The sequence below is a fragment of the Rhinoderma darwinii genome, chromosome 5 (genome assembly GCF_050947455.1).
Source record: "Rhinoderma darwinii isolate aRhiDar2 chromosome 5, aRhiDar2.hap1, whole genome shotgun sequence".
In the NCBI taxonomy this organism is placed as follows: domain Eukaryota; kingdom Metazoa; phylum Chordata; class Amphibia; order Anura; family Rhinodermatidae; genus Rhinoderma; species Rhinoderma darwinii.
This window is the reverse complement of record NC_134691.1, coordinates 104,569,722-104,591,878: the sequence shown is the minus strand read 5'-3', so window position 1 is coordinate 104,591,878 and position 22,157 is coordinate 104,569,722. Positions and strand designations below refer to the sequence as shown.

The 22,157-nt window shown below is 42.1% G+C and overlaps 1 protein-coding gene across 1 annotated transcript in view; it reads right to left on the bottom strand.

Moving 5' to 3' along the window:
- The window catches only part of USP14 (ubiquitin specific peptidase 14), a 44,799-nt gene that overhangs the window by 14,604 nt on the left and 8,038 nt on the right, over window positions 1-22,157 (bottom strand). The window contains exons 2-12 of the mRNA XM_075826367.1: window positions 21,555-21,700; window positions 14,977-15,009; window positions 13,923-14,027; window positions 12,116-12,219; window positions 10,830-10,888; window positions 10,455-10,585; window positions 6,417-6,497; window positions 3,710-3,786; window positions 2,761-2,875; window positions 1,705-1,770; window positions 383-475 (exon numbers count right to left, since the gene is read on the bottom strand). Of these exons, the coding sequence (XP_075682482.1) occupies window positions 383-475; window positions 1,705-1,770; window positions 2,761-2,875; window positions 3,710-3,786; window positions 6,417-6,497; window positions 10,455-10,585; window positions 10,830-10,888; window positions 12,116-12,219; window positions 13,923-14,027; window positions 14,977-15,009; window positions 21,555-21,700 (1,010 nt within the window). The remainder of the gene's footprint in view (window positions 1-382; window positions 476-1,704; window positions 1,771-2,760; window positions 2,876-3,709; window positions 3,787-6,416; window positions 6,498-10,454; window positions 10,586-10,829; window positions 10,889-12,115; window positions 12,220-13,922; window positions 14,028-14,976; window positions 15,010-21,554; window positions 21,701-22,157) is intronic.

Sequence of the window (22,157 nt, the reverse complement as noted above, 5' to 3'; positions counted from 1 at the left end):
ATCGGCAACAGGGAGACCAGGGCAGACACCCTGTACAGTTAACCGCAGCTGCGGTGTAGCGCTGCACGGCGGTTAACTTTTAAAGTGCGGACGTAACTGCACGCCCAGTTGCGCAAAGTCACCGCTCACCTGGATGTGCAGTTACGCCCAGTTACGGCAAGGGTTTAAAAACTATAGCTCGTCCCGCAAAACATAAAAATAAAAAAGAGCCCTCATAGGGCTACGGTTGACAGAAAAGTAAAAAATGTATGGCTATTTGAAGGTGGGTTAAAAAAAAGAAAAAAAAAAAAAAGTCTGTGGGGGAAGGGGGTGGGGGCACAAAAACAAACACAAAAACAAACACAAAAACACACACACACACACACAAACACAAACACCTTACCTTAAGAACTTTGGCATTTACAGACTCCTTTTCTTTATAAAAGAATCGCAACATCTGTATGGTCAGGTAGGCAGGTAAACGGCTTATCCTGGTCTGGGGTGGGGAAAAAAAAAAGGCACAAAAAGGTGAACATTACATTTAGATATATAAATTGAGAAAGGGTTACAAATCCAAGACCAAGAACTATTAGATGTACCTAAATAAACAGGACCGTCCGTGATGAATTTACAGTTGATCATTGATCTTTGTCGTAACCAGGATTTTAGATCTAGCGCCAGTTGCGACAAAGTGGCAATCGGGCCATTTTTCAGGAAATCCGATAGCTTTCACGGACCCACTCACTTTAGCGGGTGAATCGGGTCTGTGAAAACAGACCTAACTCTCCGATCCGCGGAAAGATAGGACATGTCTTATCTTTCCACGGATCATGGATGGGACTCGAGCGGCACACACTGTCGTGTGCATTAGGCGTAAGGCCCCACTTATCACGTTTTTGGCCTTATTTTAACCAGAAAGCCAAAACTCGTATACATTAAATGTTGGCTGTGACAGATGCCTAACAGTGGTATATCAAGAAAAAGAGGCGGCCTCTTTTCCTTGTTTTGTCTATGCTTGAGGGATTGATAAGTCAGATCCCTGGAAGTTGGCAACCAATTGACCCTTGTGAGGTCTAGCTCTGCTGTGCTGCTCTTACCTTCATGTTTGTAACAGTGGTATATGTCACCCGGAGACTATAATGGTATATGTTAAACACTCGCATGACCCTTTTCAAGACGTAAACGGATACCATTCTGGTCAGCAGTGCTTTAGAGAATTCACTTATATCAGTCCCTGTCCCCTAGGTGCTAATAATCTAAATTCCCCATCTCAATCACAAACTCATAGGGTTCATTTCATAGGAAGTCAGTTTTTGGTGTGTTGAAATACACCAGTGAACCCAGAAAGAAGAGAGAGGGGGGAAAAAAAAAAAAAAATCACGGAGAAAGAACAGCATTGATCTATTTCCCTCATTGTTTGCACCCTAGTACTGCAAGTCTGGAGGGCTGAGCCACCCCATTCTCTCTCTTCATAGAAAACGGAAGGCTCAAACCTTGATATATGCATGTAAACAAAATGTGCTAAAAAGTAAAAAAAAAAAAAAAATGGTCACAGGGATGACAAAAGTTTTACATGCAGCCTATATTCAATCCTACAGCATAAAAAAAACATTATACAGAGAATGAATCAGTATAGTAAAACAATAGGAAATACAACTGCCACACGTATCTCATCTTCCTTCACAAATTGTTTTTATGTAGGGACAAAAAGGCAAGGATACTTACAGTTTTGTTATATAAAGCATCCCTTTGTAATGACGGTGAATGTTTGGTGATTTCGTCTTGAAGGCGCTGAAAAATATTAACCAAACAGACTTCCTGAACCACCATAATAGAACCTCACCCAGCACATAAACCGCAATAGCATTTACAGAATAATGCGGTGAAAGCAGAAACTTCAGCTGTGACTGGAGTAATCCTCAGTACTTCTCCACGGACGTCACACGGACTGGTACAGGAAGCTTAGACATGCAGTTATTTGGTAGACTTGGCATGGGAAGCCAGGATTAAAGCCCCATGCACGACCGTGCCCGTAATCACAGCCCATGATTGCCACCCACATTTTCGGGCCATGCTCCCATACAAAGTATAGGGGCACGGCCCGTAAAATACGAAAAATAGGGCCTGCTCCATAATTCCCGGCGTGGAGACGGCTGGGGGCGTTATACTGTATAATTGCAGCTGGGACATGAAACATTGTAGTGCCCACATAGCGGCATTTATACAGTGTGGGGAGCACTATGGAGCATTATACGGTGTGGGGAGCACTATGGGGGCAGTGTCAGGGGGTATATTATATACAGAAGTATACAGCAGGCTCAAGGGATATAGATTAATTCAAAGGTGTGGCATGCAAATAGGGGGCGTGGCATGCAAAAGGAGTGTGGCCTAAATAATAGTTATCGAGGTTACATGTTCAATTAATCGTGATTTTGTTTATAATCGCCCAGCCCTAACCCTTAGACTTTAATGGACGAGTCTATTCTGCAAAAACAGACCAGAATAGGACATATTGCAAGTTTCTCACAACGGACACACGCTCCGAAACCCCCCCCCCCCCCCCAAACGGATGTGTGAATAACCCCCATTGACTTGTCTGGGTCAGTGTGCTGTCCGTTGTTAATTCAGACGGCACACGGACGAGGAATATGTTTGTGTTAATTAGGCCTTAGATGCAATCCCCTAATCTAGAAGTGATAATAAATATATGACTATTGTGCGCATGGGGACAGGGTATAATTCACATGGTCACTGATCTAGAACACCAGGAGCAGCGCTCACCAGTTTGAGGCCTGTGAAGAGATATTTCACTTCTTGGTTTATGAAGCAGCTGAGCTGGAATTGATTATCTTTACTTTTGGTTACATCTTCCTCTTCAGATTCAGTACATTTCATGCTTTGTGTACCATTAAGAAAAACACAGAGCAAGCAGGCACGACAACTACAACTTGTAGAATGACTCCTTCAGGCCCCATGCACACGACCGTGCCCGCAATCACGGCCCGCAATTGCGGGCACGGTTGGCCGCTGACTGACAGCCGCATTTTCGGGCCGTGCTCCCATACAAAGCATGGGAGCACGGCCCGCAAAATGCGAAAGAACGGACATGTTCCATAATTCCCGGAACATTTCCACGGCACTGACACCCTTCCGTAGTGCTACGGAAAGGTGTCAGTGTTCAATGAAAGTGAATGGCTCCGTTTCTGCGGACCGCAATTGCGGTCCGCAAAAACTGAGGTTTTTTGCTGTCGTGTGCATGGGGCCTCACACATACTATTTTTCATTGCTTCAAACTGCATAAAAAACACCATGTGTGTCAATGGCTTTTTTTAAGTCCTATAGCAAAGCATATGGGAAAAACCAGACAAACCATCATAAAGTAGAGCATGCTCCGTTTTAAAAAAAAAAAAAAAAAATAATACAAAACCAAAACGCTGTGTGGTGTAGGCTTTTTTTGTATTTGACCCAAAAAGTAGACAATGTGTGTATGAATCCAGCTTGTCCCAGATAGTGCAGCATTACGAGCTACGTAATGAAATTTAATGCACCACAGGGGAAAAAAAACAAAAAAAGTCGATTTACTACAGGGTACAGACTCCTAATAAAAGAACTTGTGAAGATGTGCCGTGAACTTTATTAAAATGGTTCCTATGGCCCCAATGTAAGACCCTATGTTTCCGACAGTATGTATTTTAGATCTTTTAATGGTATTTTTGTCATAAAAGGATACGTTGACTCAAACTCAATGCCAAAAAATTGGTCAATAAAACTCTTCTTCTTTGGTGCCGGAGCAGCTGCTGAATCAGTCTGAAAAGACAAGATAAAGAGTTATTTATCCAATTATATCCCAAGACTTGAAAGAATTTAGCTATCGCGATATGCACTACCCTGCAGAACGTTTCACCCCTGTGCAGACGTCACAGTTTAGTATAAAGATGCCTAAACAGGCCCAAAAGAATTGTAGAGGCTCGAATATCGCGTCCATATTTTCCTTCCTAGCATTCCAAAACCATGGACCGAATCCTACGCATACTGCTAAAAAAAACAACTCTTCTGTGAATTAGTAACAAGATGGGGAGAAGCGATTCATGTCCATTTAGCCACAAGAACTTTAGTGAGGTTGGCACGGATATGAAGTGATACCCCCCTGGCTGCTTTGAGGCTACAGTTCTGTGCAAGACAGTCATGTTCTTCCAAACCAAACTCCGCAAACTAACTTTACAGAGCCCACTTGTGCACAAGGCCATTGCCATGCTAAACCAGGAAAGGGCCCTCCCTAAAACGGTTGCCACAAAGTTAGAAACATTACATTTTCTAGAAAATAGTCTGCTGTAGAATTTATTTTCACTGAAACAAAAAGGACAAACCCAAAGCCATAAAAGTCCCAGACTGTTATACGACTTTAAGCAGACACTACACCTGGAACATGCTCTCCTGGCATTGACCACCAGATGCAAGATTTTGTTTGCTCCAGAAAACACACATTTCCACACTATTATTTATGCACCTGTTAGCATTGTTATTTTCCTCTGGTTCTTTTCTGTATTTTTCATAATCTTAGACAACTGCATGTCCCCAACAGGTGGGACAGGGTTAGGCGACTACAGTTCTGGAGATACGTGCAGGTCCCAGGAGTTAGGACCCGCATCTATCAGACACTTATGGCATATCCAGAGAGTGAGCAATAAATGTTTCAGTTGGGGAAAGGAGAAGAAAAACATGGCTGCCGTCTTCCAAAAACAGCGCCACACCTGTTCATGGGTTGTGTGGTATTGCAGCTCAGCTTCATTCACTTTAGTGAATTTTATCATCAATATACCAGATACAACTCATGGACAGGTGTGGTGCTGTTTTTGGAAGAAAGCAGTAACGTTTGGCTAATCCTGTACAAACCCCTTTCTTCTCCTTGACGTACTATTAGGTCACGGTAAGTGCATCGTTCGCGCTCTATGACCTAATAGTACGTCACGGGAGGATCGGCCATCCTCCCGACACATACAGGAGCTGTGACAACTGCTGTCTCGTACAGCAGTTGCCACAGCTCCTTCAGCAGGGACCGACCAAGGTGGCCCCGCTGATTAACCCCTTAGAAGCCGCGTTCAATAGCGATCGCGGCTTCTTAAGGGTTAAAACACCATCTATGGCCCGCTACATGATAGCGGGTGGTGATTGTTGCTATGGCAACCGGAGGCCTAACAATTGCCTCCGGCTATGCCATCTACGGAAGCCCAGTGGGTCCTGACAAAGTCAGGACCCACTATGCTTGCGGTCAGCTCTAATACACTGCACTACGAACGTAGTGCAGTGTATTAGAATTGCGATCAGGGCCTCCTTGCCTTCAAGTCCCTTAGTGGGACAAAATTAAAAAGTTGTGTCAAAATAAAAAAATAAAAGTTTAAAAGTAATAAAATGTAAAAATCCCCCTTTGTCCCTTATCAGTCCTATTATTAAAAAAATAAATATAAACTATGCAGAATTGGTATCGCCGCGTTCATAACGGCCTGAACTACAAAAGTATTTCGATATTTATCCTGCGCGGTGAACGCCATAAAAAAAAAAATAAAACATACCAGAATCACAATTTTTTGGTCACTTAACCTCCCAAAAAAATGGAAAAAAAACAAAAAAACAAAAAAAAAAAGGATCAAAAAGTCGCATGTTCCTAACAATGGTACTGATCGAAACTACAGTTCGTTACGAAAAAACAAGTCCTCATGCAGCTTTCTTGATGGAAAAATTAAAAAAAGTTATGGCTCTTAGAGGCAACACAAAAAGTAAATTATTTTTTTATAAAAAGTATTTTATTGTTCAAACGCCATAAGACATAAAAAACCTCAAAACATATGGTATCATCGTAATCGTATCGCCCCGCAGAATGAAGTGAATAGGTTATTTATAGCGCACGGTGAACGCTGTAAAACATTTTTTTATAAAAAAAACAATAGCAGAATTGCTGTTTTTTAGTCACCTCAGAATCGCTTGGATAGGTAGAAGCATTCCGAAGTTATTACCACATAAGGTGAAAAATGTCCGATTTGAAAAATGGGCTCTGAGCCTTAAGGCCAAAACTAGGCTGTGTCCTTAAGGGGTTAACATTACTTTATCCCTGCCTATGTGGTAAGCAACCGAAACAATCGGTGTCCTCCGGAACTGAAGGATAAAGATTGTGCGTTTTCTCTTTTAGAGCAGACATGGGCTCATAAATAGTATCATAGCGAATGTCAGCGTCATTTCCCGTAGAACCTAGACAAAGACACATTCGTACCATATAGCAACGTGCTAGTGCATATAGATACCAGCAGACCGGTACTTACTAGATGTCGCTTTGGAACACACTGCCAATATATACATATTCTGGCAGAGATACAAGGCTAATAAATTAGAAGGACCAGAGTACGGACTGATACTTTACACGGACTGAGGCTCTGAGCCGTTACCTCCATTTCCGTGTCTCCTTCTATCGCTTCCAATTTCTGCTGCAGAACCTTAATAACTTCTCCCCAGCATTCATTAGCATCCTGTATTAAAAAAAACACAACATAACAGTTTTATGGCCAGTCACGAGAGAGACCAGAAAGGCAATAGAAAAAGTGTCCCAAGTCTTCAATGTACCAGAGCAGTATAACAAGACAGATGCAGCATTTCCTACGGTACCAACATATTCTGCATTGTTACAGAGGGAAGAAAGAGGGAAGAAAGAGGGAAGAAAGAGGGAAGAAAGAGGGAAGAAAGAGGGAAGAAAGAGGGAAGAAAGAGGGAAGAAAGAGGGAAGAAAGAGGGAAGAAAGAGGGAAGAAAGAGGGAAGAAAGAGGGAAGAAAGAGGGAAGAAAGAGGGAAGAAAGAGGGAAGAAAGAGGGAAGAAAGAGGGAAGAAAGAGGGAAGAAAGAGGGAAGAAAGAGGGAAGAAAGAGGGAAGAAAGAGGGAAGAAAGAGGGAAGAAAGAGGGAAGAAAGAGGGAAGAAAGAGGGAAGAAAGAGGGAAGAAAGAGGGAAGAAAGAGGGAAGAAAGAGGGAAGAAAGAGGGAAGAAAGAGGGAAGAAAGAGGGAAGAAAGAGGGAAGAAAGAGGGAAGAAAGAGGGAAGAAAGAGGGAAGAAAGAGGGAAGAAAGGAGGGAAGAAAGAGGGAAGAAAGAGGGAAGAAAGAGGGAAGAAAGAGGGAAGAAAGAGGGAAGAAAGAGGGAAGAAAGAGGGAAGAAAGAGGGAAGAAAGAGGGAAGAAAGAGGGAAGAAAGAGGGAAGAAAAAAAAAAAAACACCTTAAATGGCGTAGTAGTTCTCTGAGCGACAACCCCTTTAATATTAGAACCACCGAGTCGATCAGCTGTGGTCCAGCTTTCGGCACCCTTAGGGTATGTTCACACGCACTAATTACGGACGTAATTCGGGCGTTTTTGCCCCGAATTACATCCGAAAATAGCGGCTCAATAGCGTTGACAAACATCTGCCCATTGAAAGCAATGGGCAGACGTTTGTCTGTTCACGCAAGGCGTATATTTACGCGCCGCTGTCAAATGACGGCGCGTAAATGGACGCCCGCGTCAAAGAAGTGACCTGTCACTTCTTTGGCCGTAATTGGAGCTGTTATTCATTGACTCCAATGAATAGCAGCGCCAATTACGTCCGTAATGGACGCGGCGTTCAAACGCCTGCACATGCCGTTACGGCTGAAATTACGGGGATGTTTTCAGGCGGAAAGATCCCCGTAATTTCAGCCGTTACGGACACTGTCGTGTGAACATACCCATAGAAATAAGCTGTCTTTGCTGGTGGAGACAGCGGCCAGCCAGACATTTCCCCTACAGTGGCCACTGCATGGTTGGATGCATCCCTGGATAAGTGGCCTCCATGCAATAGATGGCTGTTCTAAAGTCTGCCAGAGCTGCTCTTACAGGCAAGCTGGCACATAGAGAGGATCCAGCAAGGGTTACCCCCTCTATGAAGTCCATCTGCTGTAACATGGGACAGCGGTGGTCTTCATGAAGCAACCTCTTTAAGCATATAGGAGGCCATTGTAAATGAGATGTATGTGATTACATAATATCTTATATTGAGAATGTAAAGTATAGAAATACCAATTTTACCCAACGAGACTCCATATTTACAACGTTCACACAATTTGAGCACATCTGTGCCACCTCTCCCCTGATCCGCTCCATTAATATCACAACCATGGAATCGGCTCATAAAGTCCTCGCTCTATGGTACCGTGTCCCTAGTCGAATTGCACATGCTGTCCCGGGGTACCCTGCCTCTTGCTTTTGGGGTTGCCCCAATAGAGGCGATATGCTTCATTCTTGGTTGACCTGTCCCAAAGTTGTTTGCTTTTGGGCCAGACTATTCAGCCTCATACGCCCTCTATTTCATATTCCAGTCACTCGGGACTCCTGGATAGCTCCGTAACATTTTCGACCCCCTCACCTTACGAACTTACAATTTAAGCTCTTCACCTACATCCTCCTATCAGCGAAGTAGAGTATAGCACAAGCATGGAAATCCCCCATCTTACCATTTTCTTCTGTTAAATTAAGATTAGATAGATAATGAACGTCTATCCAGCATCCTGAACGACACGACTGCTCGTTTTAAAAAAATCTGGCATCCTTGAATCTCATATGCCCACCCTTCAATGGCCTTACCTTCTCTAACCCACCCCTAAAGATTGGCCCTCCGGGATGAGATATACCCCCATTCTTCTTCCCTTTTCTCCCTTCCTTTCTCACATCTTATGCAAGACGTTTTTCTTCTTACCCCTGTGTCTTTCTGACATAACCTAACTAGGTTCCGAACTTTCAAACTTGGACTTTCCAATTTATGCTATACTTATGTCCAACTGTGGGTCTCGAGTAGAGGCTCTTGTAAATATTAGTTTCTTTATGTACACCTATTTCGCTAAGCCTGCTTATATGACATTCGCCTAAACCGATGCTGCTACTCTATATTGTCTTACTTATTTGTGTTTATAATAATGCTGGCTTTGTTTTTTTTTTTGCTCTTTTTCCTGTAAAATCAATAAAACTGATTGGAAAAGAATTGAAAAAAAACCAAAACATTTTGGCTAATGCTTCGTACCTTTTACTTTTTGTCCCTGGGATATCCCTTAAAGAGGCTCTGTCACAACATTATAAGTGCCCTCTTACATAATGAGATCGGCACAGTAATGTAGATGACAGCAGTGTTTTTTATTTAGAAAAACGATCTATTTTCACCAAGTTATGAGGGATTTTAGATTTATGCTAATGACTTTCTTAATGCCCAACTGGGCGTGTTTTTACTTTTGACCAAGTGGGCATTGTGGAGAGAATTGTATGACGCTGGCCAATCAGTGTCATGTACTTCTCTCCATTCATGTATTCAGTAGTGATCCTGAGTTGTTCACGATGTGCTGTCACATACACACACACACACACACACACACACACACTAACGTTACTGAAGTGTCTTGACAGTGAATAGACATCACCTCCAGCCAGAACGGGATGTCTATTCACAATCCCAACACTTCGGTAACGATTGTGTGACTTACAGCACAGCAAGCGTAATCTCGCGATACCACGCTGTAAATGACAAGTTACAGCGTGATCTCGCTGTGCTGTGCATCTCACACAAACGATACCCAAGTGTCGGGATTGTGAATAGACATCCCGTCCTGGCTGGAGGCAATGTCTATTCACTGTCAAGACACTTCAGTAACGTTAATGTGGGTGTATGTGACAGCACATAGTGAACAACTCAGGATCACTATGTGCTGAATACATGAATGGGGAGAAGTATATAACGTGGATTGGTCACCGATTGGTCAGCGTCATACAATTCTCTCCACAACGCCCACTTGGTCAAGTAAAAACACACCCAGTTGGGCAGTAAGAAAGTCATTAGCATAAAGCTAAAATCGCTCGCAACTTCGTGAAAATTTATCGTTTTTCTAAATAAAAAACACTGCTGTCACCTACAATTCAGCACCAATCTCATTATGTAGGAGAGGGGGCACTTATAATGTGGTAACAAAGACCCTTTAAGACCTTTCCGTAGTTCATCAATAAATGGCAGACACGTTCGTCCAAGCTCAGCAGGGCTGTCCATTACTGTAGTTTTAGTCTGTTTTCTACTTTTTCTTTTAAATTCTGCAACTATAATTTGCATTTTATTTTTCGCTTTATTACACATGGCACAAAAACCTAGTTGACAAAAAGATATTTTGAAGGTATTTGATTCTTTAAAGAACCATTTCTGGCATCTCTAAAAATAATTGTTATCAAATCATAGGGTGAAAATTGTAAGAATTGGGTAAGTGTTGGAACGATCTTTAGGTCTTGTTCAAATAGAGCAATAATAGTGCAGTATTTGCATGCAATTATTTTTGAGGAGCGAATTCTAAACGGAGAAGTAATTCATCAAATAGAAAAAGTGTTCCCTTAAAAAGCCACATTTCTGTGAGACCAGAAATCTACATTCAGTATTACAAATGGCTTGTTAAAATTACCTGTTGCATATACTGTCCTTGTTCACCTTTCTCAGCAAACTGTGGGAATGCCATGTGCAAGAACTGGAGAAGGATGATTGGTGGGATACTGGAGGAGGTCTTATCCATTGACTCATAGAGATCACGAAGGGCTAAATTGGATAGATGTATATATTATACTATAATGACTCAGTAGATCACATGTAATTCTAGATAGTAAAGAGGGCTACACAGCAACACCTACAGGAATACATTGAGAATTGGGATTTAAAGTTGTTTCAAGTCACATCTATCCCAAAGTCTTGTGCAATGCCAAAATATAAATTTAGAGCAAAATCAAAGTGCAAAATCTCCTGATAATATGTATAGTTTAAGTCATAGGAAAAGAAGACAAACCTGCAGTAATATACTGAGCAGAGGCCATCTCACCAGAAGCTCTCAGGGCACCTGTATAGCTAAAGAGATAAATAAAAAAAATTATATACAAAAACAGAAGATATTAAAGGGCTTTTCAAGCCACTAAAAATTGATGGCCTATCCTCAGGATAGGGCATCAATAGCGGATAGGTCGGTGTCTGACTTTCGGCACCCCTGCCGATCAGCTGTTTTGAAGGGGCCGTTTCAAATGGGAGAAAAGGCTTCAATACCTGTGAATCGCCGCTAAATCCATTTAGACTACTCACAATGAGCAAGTAGAAATAAAGGGGACGCAGCGCTCGTACGAGCACTGTGACCCCTTCAAAGTAGCGGATTGGCGGAGGTCCCAAAAGTTGGAACCCGACCCTGAGGATAGGCCATCAATTTTTAATGGCTGGAAAACCCCTTTAAAGAAAAAAAACTGTGTGGGGTACTAGTCCGTCATACAAGCCATGTTATAATGACACAATTAACATTTCTTTGATTCGCCAACTTTGTTTTACATGAAACAAATTTGAATCACTGCACCTAGAAATTTAACACCGTCCTCTCCATACAGTTTAAAAGAGACCTACCATATTGGCCAACAGTCCCTATACTCTCCCTTCTAGAAATCCTAGTATTCTCCCCAGCTTTGTTTGCTAGTTACCTGGGAGATTAGTGGAGAATCATCTTAGTAAACTATAGATTTCTAAGCACTTGCCATCAGAAACATCTTAAAGGATACAAGTAGATGATAATTTCTCACATGAATATGGATTATGGGAAAACCCCTTTAAATCACCAAGCCATAGGATAGGTGATAAATATCTGTCCAGCCGCAGGGACCCCCCACCGATCACAAGAACGGGCTTACCGTGCCGTCCCTGGGAGCCACACAGGAATGGAGTGGTAGTGCACATGTTCGGCCACATCTCCATTTGTTTCTATGGGGCTGCCGAGCGCCATCTTCGCCAGCCCCGTAGAAATGAGTGGAGCGGTAGTCGAGCGTGCGCACTACTGCTCCATTCCTATAGGGATGTGGATAAGTGACAAATAAAGATTATGGGAAAACCCCTTTAATTCCTTTTAAGAAATTTTTACTTCACAAACTCGACAGCATGGCACATCTTCAATCTGACGCCCAAATGGTACTATCTAATCGCCATTGAAGTCGCAAATAGGGATAGTGATTCATTTAACAAAACACATTACTGTTTATAGTCAAAGGCACGTAGGTCAGCAGAGAGAAAACCTCATTGATTCTTCAGGAACCACAATCATACCGCTTAAGAGCCTCTTTTAGCTCGGGCACCGAGCGAATACACTGAACTGTGGCATTCATGTAACAAGTGTTTCCGAGGTTTGTTAACCCACAAGGCAATTCCATCTGCAAGACACAAGATGTGTAATGAGATAAATGAAAAATTCATAATGGACCTAAAAAAATAAACCTGCGTTTTTAAAGAAATCCTTGATAATTGAAGTGTTTTGAATGTAGGATATGGAAGCAGTATTTTAAATATATCTTAAGCACGCCACTTTATTTTTTTATTTCCCCCTCCATTTGTACATTGTTGTTTCAGTGGGGTGCTGTGTGCAAAAATACTTACCGATCCCCGCATCTAGTCTTTCAGGTCCAGCGCTTCTCACGTGATCTTCGCTCTGACTTGTCTTGAGTCGCTGTGCTTTTGAATAAATCGGAACTCAGGCTCTCAATGCGTTCCTGTGGCAGCAGAACGAGGCTCCATGGGAATGCATTGAGAGCCTGACCTCCGGTTTTCTGAAAAGCAGCGATTCCAGACCAGGTCAGAATGAAGATCACGTGAGCGGCGCTGGACCTGAAAAACAATAAAGTGGGGGGGGGGGGGGAAATCGGTAAGTATTTCTGCACACAGCACCCCACTGAAACCCCAATGTACAAATGGAGGATGCAATAAAAAAAAATAACGTGGAGTGCTAAACATGTAGAAATGCATCTTTATTTTAAACTGACGCATTTGGCCATTGTTTTCTGTCATGGTCTATATACCTGGGGGCCACTACATAAAGTAGTACTTTTCCTCACAGTGGCACCCTGACACATGCACGAAGTCTTCACTGGAAAAGCTTATCCTAAGGCTTTTCAAAAAAAAAAAAAAAACAAGGGCCAAAAAGTCGCCCAAATGTTTATTTTGTTTGTCCTCTGCTATATTTGAAGGTTTGGCTGACAGTCTAGAATTTCAACATGCCCCATTCTTTTTTTTTCTGGGAAGTAAGCCCCTGTCAGAGGTAGCCAACAGACGCTTATCCCCACTCCCTATAGGGGAGATAGCGGTCAATGGACAAACCGCCATTTCATTTGTATAGACAATTTAAAGAGGACCTCTCAGCGCTCTAGACATTTCCATTTAGCAAACACTTGTATTCTCCTAAGAAAAAAAAATGATGGAGCAGATTTTCTTAGAACTCTACGTGGTGCAATTAATGTTATTCCTCCCAGAAAATTATAAATAGACAACTTGGCGTTACCCGTTAGGGGTGTGTCCCTACACAGTCCAATTAGTGCGCAGTTTCAGACACGCCTTTTTAATGGGAATGGTAACGTCCAGTTGTCAAATTATTCATAATTCTCTAGGAGGAATAACAGAGGAACGGCACAATGCCGAGCTCTAAGGAAATATCTACCAGAATTGTTAAATATCAAACTGCAGTGTGCCAACGCACATGAGGAGGGGTAAAAGGAGTCAAGCATCTGATGAGCACAGACAGCTATGATGCTTTACTTCAGGGACCATACCCCTGCCTTGTCGCGTCCCCGAAAATACTCTAACCCCCCCCCCCCCTTTCAAATCTAGATGTCACTAATGCAGTGTGTGAACAGTTTAGATAATCATGTCATTTGTAGTTGTCCCCCTATTGACTTCATTTTTGTGGCTTTCATTCAGCTAACTGCAACGGAAAAAAAACAAAAAAAAAAACTGAAAACTGCCATTACGGTACAGTTAATCATCTTGTGCATTAAAGTAACTTGATGATACTCTCCAACCTCATGTTTTTAAAATAAAAATCCAAAATGCCATAAAAACGAAGATCGTAAATGAACCCACTTACCGCAGAGGCCAGCTGCTCCTCGGTCATGTCTTCTACAAATACGGGTCTCACTGCCGGTTCCTCAGGAAGAGCTTCAGCAGAACCCATCATTAATAAGCTCATCCCCTAGAAGTGAAGGAAGAAAATGAAAACATAATAAAGTTATATTAAGTGACTTAATCATACGTGTGCTCAAGTGGGACACAAAAAAACGTCTCTACCTTTAGAGAACTCATCTTACCTCTTGCTGGGCATACGCTTGAGATAGAAGTCGGCGGATTTATCGTACAGCTATTCCTAACGCCTCCCTCATACACATGCACGCTTGGCCGAGCGTGCATGTGTTTTAAAAATGGAGAAGGGAGAAAGCCACGGTTAGACTTTTCTGGTGGCTGCTTATCTCCAAATGAACAAAAGGATTGGGCATGTTGAAATTCGACATACCTTACCCATCTCTCCCCGGACATCTGCCCTCGGGGGAGAGTCAAGATGCCGCCATACACATAAGATGATCGGACAGTCCCAACAAAATCGGCAGGTTCGGCCAACATACATCTATTGTGTATGACCAGCTTTAGAATTAAAAAGTTTGGTCTAACAGTCACGTTACACAAAAACTGAAAAAGACCCTGGCAGTTGGCGGGCACTAGATCATATATACAAACTTGCCAACCAGAGCCCTATTTCCCAACTATCCCTAAATAATTAATATCAACTTTATTGTGCTATTGAAGCAAACAAATGAACCATATGTATGTTTAAAAATGAAACCTGCATGCTGCTGGAGGATTAGTACCGCCGGACATTGCCTATATAGTACGCGGTACAGGGTACTAAAGATGGCCAGCGGCTGCAGGACACAAAGCCTGATCAACAGTAGAATTGTAAGAACCAGCAAAGCACGTTATTTTAAAAGTAATTCGGAGCTCTGCTGCTGGTTCTTACAATTATACTGTATTTTCGGTAGATCCTACCTGCCAGACACGATATCATGGAAAATATTGCCCAAAAAGGACTAAAACGGCAAGGAGAGAATTTAAATATACGTTCTGAACGTGGAAAATAAATTACTTACATTTTTTATCTTGAGGTTACCCCAGTCATCATCCTATGATAGAGAAAACCAGAGGGATTAAACTTATAAAGGCCACATAACATCTCATTACGGTACACCACCAGGACATGACATATTAGAGGTGCTCCAAAGGAAGAACAGATCCAGGTAGGTAATAAAAACACTTACATTAAAGGAGTTTGCAGGTTTTATATAAATACAATTATTATGTCCTAATAAACTTCACTTCCACTGCTATTAACCCCTTAATGCACCATGACGCAACTGTACGTCATTGTTTGCCCTGCATTAAGGCACCATGAGGTAGTTACGTCATGGCTAAAAACGGTCACCATGTCAAAAGACATGGTGACAGAAGAATGGTATCGGCTGACACAGACAGCTGATAGTCACTCTGCTACGGCGAGGGACCAATTACAGTGCGGCGCCTCCCACGATCGCTGTAATTGGTCTGTCACTACTGACTGACCAATCTCAGCATTTTAGTATAGTAACCCGGCAGAAAGAGCCGGGTTAGGGAATTTAACGTGACGACTGCAAAGACAGCAGATCGTCACTGACAAGATGTGGGGGACCAGTCACAGCGGTCCCCCATTTGCGATCGCTGTGATTGGTCATTCACTACTGACTGACCAATCACAGCAGTCTAAGAGTTACCTGGTAGAAAGAGCCAGGGGAGGAGTTCACAATGTGACACCTGCTGTCAAAGACAGCAGATTGTCACTTTTATGTTGTGGGGGGGCAATCACAGCAGTCCCACGTTGTTGATCACTGTAAATTGGGCAGTCTGTAGTGACTGACCAATCACAGCTTATGGATGCCAGTTTCTGGGCATCAACTTTTGCTCACAGTGTCTGATCTCCTTTTGTGAGAGAGTGAGGAGATCAGACGTGTGTTAGTGAGAGACCGTGAGAGAAGACAGAAAACAAAGAATTATATCAATTCCCTGCCAGTGTCACTGACAAGTGCCCCTTACCTGATCTACCCAGTAAAGTACCCAGAGAGTGAAGTGCCCTGTACTGTGAATCGCCATCACCTGCCATTGTCCAGTGCCCCTTCCCTGCTCTACCCAGTACAGATCCCAGAGTGACATGCCCTGTACTGTGAATCGCCATCACCTGCCACTGTCTAGCGCCCCTTCCCTGCTCTACCCAGTGAGGAACCCAGAGTGACGTGCCCTGTACTGTGAATCGCCATCACCTGCCATTGTCCAGTGCCCCTTCCTTGCTCTACCCAGTACAGATCCCAGAGTGACGTGCCCTGTACTGTGAATCGCCATCACCTGCTATTGTCCATTAGGGATAGTTGTACGTTTGTGAGGAACGTTTTATTTAAAAAAAATAATAATAATAATAATAATAGAATATAAAAAGAAAAACTGTTAAATTATATAACTGTTACAGTAGAGATTACATATTATAGGTACGTTCACCTAGATCACTATTTCAGAACAGTTCAGGGCCTGTTCACATCACCGTTCGCTTTCCGTTCTGGGGTTCCGTCGAAGGTTTCCATCGGGTGGACCCCGCAACGGAAAGTGAAACCACAGCTTCCGTTTCAGTCACCATTGATATCAATGGTGACGGAAACATCGCTAATGGTTTCTGTTCGTCACCATTCCGGCAGGTTTCCGGTTTAACAACGGAATCAATAGCGGAGTCGACTGCGAAATTAATTCCATCGGAAAAACGGAAATCTGCCGGAATGGTGACGAACGGAAAACGGAACGGAAAACATGTGTTACATCATACACCAATGTATCGTGATGCAATGCCCAGAGGAAGGTTTGAGGCCATTCTTAAATTTTTACACTACAATGACAATACCCAGTGCCCACTCAGAGATGACCAAAACTCTGATCGCCCCTTTAAAATTCGACCAGTCATTGCCCATTTTACAAAAAAATTGAAAGAATTATACACCCCTCAGAAGCACATCTCAATCAATGAGTCCCTTGTTCACTTTAAGGGAAGATTAATATTTAGGCAGTACCTTCCAAATAAAAGGGCCAGATATGGCATTAAAATGTATAAGCTGTGTGAATCAGAATCCGGACACACACATACCTTCAGAATATATGAGGGGGAAGGACACAAAAATAAATCCCCTAGACTGCCCCCCCTATCTAGGTACAAGTGGGAAAATTGTGTGGGACCTCATGCACCCCTTCCTTGAAAAGGGCTACCACTTGTACCTAGATAACTTTTACACAAGTGCCCCGCTTTTTAAAAGTCTTGCCCTGAAGCCAACAGTGGCCAGTGGAACGGTCTGTAACCAGAGAGGCCTTCCAAAGACCCTCATGGCCCAGAAATTGAAGCGAGAGCAGGGCGATGTGTAATTACGGGAGGGTTGGTCCTAAAGTATAAGGACAAAAATGATGTCCTTATGCTTACAACTATCCACAATGAAAAGAGCACTCTTGTACCCATTTGTGGCAGAGCAGAAGAAACACCAAAGCCCGTAAGTATCCAGGCATACAATAAACATATGGGGGGAGCCGATTTATCGGATCAGATGATAAAGCCATATGATGCGATGAGAAAGTCCCGTACGTGGTACAAAAAACTAGTTGTACACCTGATTCAAATGGCGTTGTACAATTCTCATGTGCTGTACATATATGCTGGCCATCAGAAAAAGTACCTGGAATACCAGGAAAGAATAATAAAAAAATAAATTTTTGCAGACACCGAAGAGGGGGGAGAAAATTCAGCCTCCGGAAGTGCTGCCTCCAGAATTGTTAGGAGGGCAACATTTCCCTTCTGAGGTGCCTCCCACAGAAAAAAAAAAAAAAAAAGACTGCCCCAGAAAAGATGCCGTATCTGTTATAAAAGAGGAATTCGCAAAGACACAATTCATCAGTGTGACAAGTGCCCCTCCAAGCCTGGGCTTTGTACCCAAGATTGTTTCAAAATCTATCATTCCACTTTAGAATATTAATTTTACAATTACTTTATTGGCTCTATCACGTTTGCCCTTTTTAGTTTGATATGTAATTTACCCTTTTGCCAATTACTTTACTGCCCCATTACAAATTGGAACACACACACAACAAAAAAAAAATCATTATACCCCTAGATGAATACTTTTAAAGGTGCTACAAAGTGACACCTTTGTAAAAATAAAGTATACATTTTTTTCTGTGCCATCCCACTGCATAAATTGCTGGAAAATGCTTCTGCTGACAAAATTGTCACTATGATGAACACCTTTACAATTGGTCACACAAAAGTGGATTATCTGTAAAAACCCTCAAACTAAACTAAAAATTCTCACTATACCTCTAGATGAATACATTGTGGGGTGCATTTCTTCATTTTCATGTTCGATTTACAAAAGATCCTGTCTTTAAGATGACACATTTGTCAAAAAAATGAAATATTTTATTTTTATTTTTTACTCTCTTTGCATTAAATGTACTAATAAAATGTGGGGTCAAAATACTCACTACACCCCTAGATAAATACCTTAAGGGGTCTAGTGTTCCAAATGTGGTCAAATATGGGGGATTACTACCATTCTGGCAGCTCAAAGCCTCTCCAAATGTACAGTGGGGCCTAAAACATTTTCAAGCAAAATAGGAGTCCTGAAAGCCTCCGGGTGCTCCCTTCCATTTGGGCCCTGCCATTTGTCCAGGCAACGCATTAGGGCCACAATGGGGGCATTTTTGAAAACAGGGTGATAGATTTTTGGGGTGTGTTTCTTCATTCTCATGTTCGATTTACAAAGAAATCGGTCTTCAAACTGATGCTTTTATGAAAAAAGTGAAATATTATTTTTTTTCACCTGCTATGCATTCAATTTAGCAAAAAACTGTGGGGTCAAAATACTCACTACACCCCTAGATAAATACCTTAAGGGGTCTAGTTTTCTAAATAGGGTCGTTTATGGGGAGTTTCTATCGTTCTAGTAGCTCAAAGCTTCTCCAAATGTACAGTGGGGCCTAAAACATTTTCAAGAAAAATAGGAGTCCTGAAAGCCTCCGGGTGCTCCCTTCCTTTTGGGCCCTGCCGTTTGTCCAGGCAACGCATTAGGGCCACAATGGGGATATTTTTGAAAACAGGAGAGACAGGGTGATAAATTTTGGGGTGTGTTTCTTCATTCTCATGTTCGCTTTATTAGGAAATCAGTCTTTAATATGACACATTTGTTAAAAAATGTTAATTATATTTTTTTAGGCCTGCTTTGCATGAATTCTTACAAAAAAAACTGTGGGGATCAAAATACTTACAACACCCCTTAATACCTTAAGGGGTGTAGTTTTCTAAATATGGTAATTTGTGGGGGTTTCCATCATTCTGACACCTATGAGCCTCTGAAAACCTGGCTTGGTGCAGGAAAACAAAATGTACTTCAAAATTTATAAAATTATTATTACATTTGTAAGTCTTCTAAATTGCACAATTATTTTTTTTCTTTTAAAGTGCTGCCAAAATAGAGTAAAGAGATGGAAATATATATTTAATTAAAAAATTGTACAGTATGTATGTACATATGTCACATATTGCAGTTAAAAATAGGGAAAAATGTTAATTTTTACAAAATTTCTTAAATGTTTCTATTTTTAAATTAATTGAAGCAAATTTTATCAGTCTACTTTTACCACTAAAATAAAGTACAACATGTGACGAAAAAACAAAGTCAGAATTACTTGGATATTCAAAACTTTCGCAGAGTTATTCTTTGATAAAGTCAGACATACCAGATTTGACAAATCTGGCTTGGTCATTAAGGTCCAAACAAGCTTGATCATTAAGGGGTTAATATCTTTGCTTGTTGGTGAATGGAAACATTCTAGTTTAAAGGGAATGTGTCGCTAGAATTTTTTTTTTCTTTCAGTTAAACAATTAGTATTTGAGTGATTACACATTGTTTTAATTTTTTTCACAAGTCAGGAAATATTATAAATTCGATTCTAATTTATAACATTTCCATGTGCTGGTCACTAGAGGGAGCAGTTCCCAATTGCAGCATGGTCACTGTGGTAAAGTAACTTCATTGATGTATGCTGCAAATTTAGGGTGGACACACTCTCTCTAGTGTCCTCACACAATCCCCCCTCCCTTCTTCTGGCTAGTGCCAGGAGAAGGCAGGGTTTGAAAGTCTTCAAACCTCATACACTGTGTGCCGCCATTTTCTGAGCGACTGCACGGTGTAGGAGGATTAGATACATGTCCTAACGGCTGAACATATGGCCGGAAGTCGTCATCTTACTGCCCTGCAGCGGCTTCTGGTCCACATGAAAATGGCGCCGGATTTCGGTCTACGAACGAGCTTCATTTTGGTCTGTGTGGGAGCAGCACATGCGCCGTTCCCACACAGACGGCGTACCCTTCTGAGAATTGAACGGCTCCCGTTCGCCTTCTCTACGGGGTTGTATGTGCCGTATTCCATCTCTGTATGTGTCATTAATCGACACATACAGAGATGAAAAAAAAAAATGGCAGCCCCCATAGAGAAGTATAAATAAGAACACAGTAAAAAGTTTAAAGTCACAACACTAATAAATTAAATTTTTGCTTATATTTTATTAAAAGCAATATAATAAAAAATAAATAAAAATCATGACATCTTCCCTTTAAATTCAGATATTGGCTGAATATCTATTGTGTTCATGTCCTGCTCACACAGACACCTGGTTTGTTAAGTATTTCTGAGCTCTTTCTGATGATAAGCCACCTGAGTGAGCAGGACTGTCTAAATGTAAACAAGAATGCCTTAATTCACTGACAGCAATCTTGTGAGAAATTGATATACAATAAAATGAAAACTTATTTCATTAAAAGGGGTATTCCAAGAAAGGCCATCAGCCGAATGCCCGAATCCTGTAAATCCCACTGATCAGCCGAACGAAACAGGGATACTGCGCTCCAGCAAGCAATACTGTAGCATTTCTGTAAAGCAGGGAAGAAGGTAGGATCCAGCGCTGGGTGCAATTAAAATGGATTTTTCTTTTCCAAGTTTATTGGAACGAAGTTAAAAGGAAGAAGTCCAGTTGCATTTTAGTCCTGGGTGTGTGGAAATGTGGAGGTGCGTGTCCTCGGGGGCCTACGCGTTTCGGACGGCTATCCGCGTCCTTAAACTTGGCTGTGATCAAAGCCAAGTTTAAGGACGCGGATAGCCGTCCGAAACGCGTAGGCCCCCGAGGACACGCACCTCCACATTTCCACACACCCAGGACTAAAATGCAACTGGACTTCTTCCTTTTAACTTCGTTCCAATAAACTTGGAAAAGAAAAATCCATTTTAATTGCACCCAGCGCTGGATCCTACCTTCTTCCCTGCTTGTCAAACTACCGTTGTGCCGACACGAGGATCCGAGCGCTACCTACAAATCCACATCACACTGGAGTGTTAAGGTGAGCTGGAGGTTCCCTCCCCAGTTTCTATCTGTAGCATTTCTGTACTTGTGGCTGTGCACAATACAGCAGCTCACCTCGATTCACGTGAATGCCGCTGAGCAAGGAATATTCTAAAAATAGGCAAACAATGTCAATTCCTGTTAAACCCCTCGAAAAAAGTGAATCCCCCTGTAAGATAAGCGCTCTGTAGCCCTTGTATCTTGTATTAGATCATACCTTTAATGTTCCTCCTTTAACCATGACCTTCTGTCTGTCTGGCTGCACTCCAGACAGGGCAAACAGCTGGGCCTTGAAAACCATCGGAGGCTCATCGGTGTTCAGCTCCACATTGTCAAACTTCTCTTTCCCCCACTTCACATTTACTGGTGGCACAAAATAACACAAGCAATATGGGGTGAAAATATCAGGGTAACAAAGAGCGTAAGTGTGCGACAAAGAAACGGGGAGAGCAGTTGCCCCATAGTAAACTTATCAGGTTGCTGCTCCCATTTACCCCATAGTGACCTACAAAGTTGCGGCTTTCATTTTTCATAGCACCATTGAAATTTAAGAGCTGGATTCTGATTGGCTGCGAAGGGAAGCTGTCCCATTTTCCCTTGTACTGGTTTTGACACATCTCCCCCAATGCGTTGATCAAAGTTTATACTTCATACTCAGTGGGCGGAAAGATATATGGCAGAGAACACAACAATACTACTTGCTTTGTCTGGTCGGGAATACAAACGTAGATGAGGTTACACGATATACAACGTACACGCAGAAGGAAATAAGGAGCTATTGTTAGGATTATTAATTCCCCCTCCCCCAAGAACATTGCCT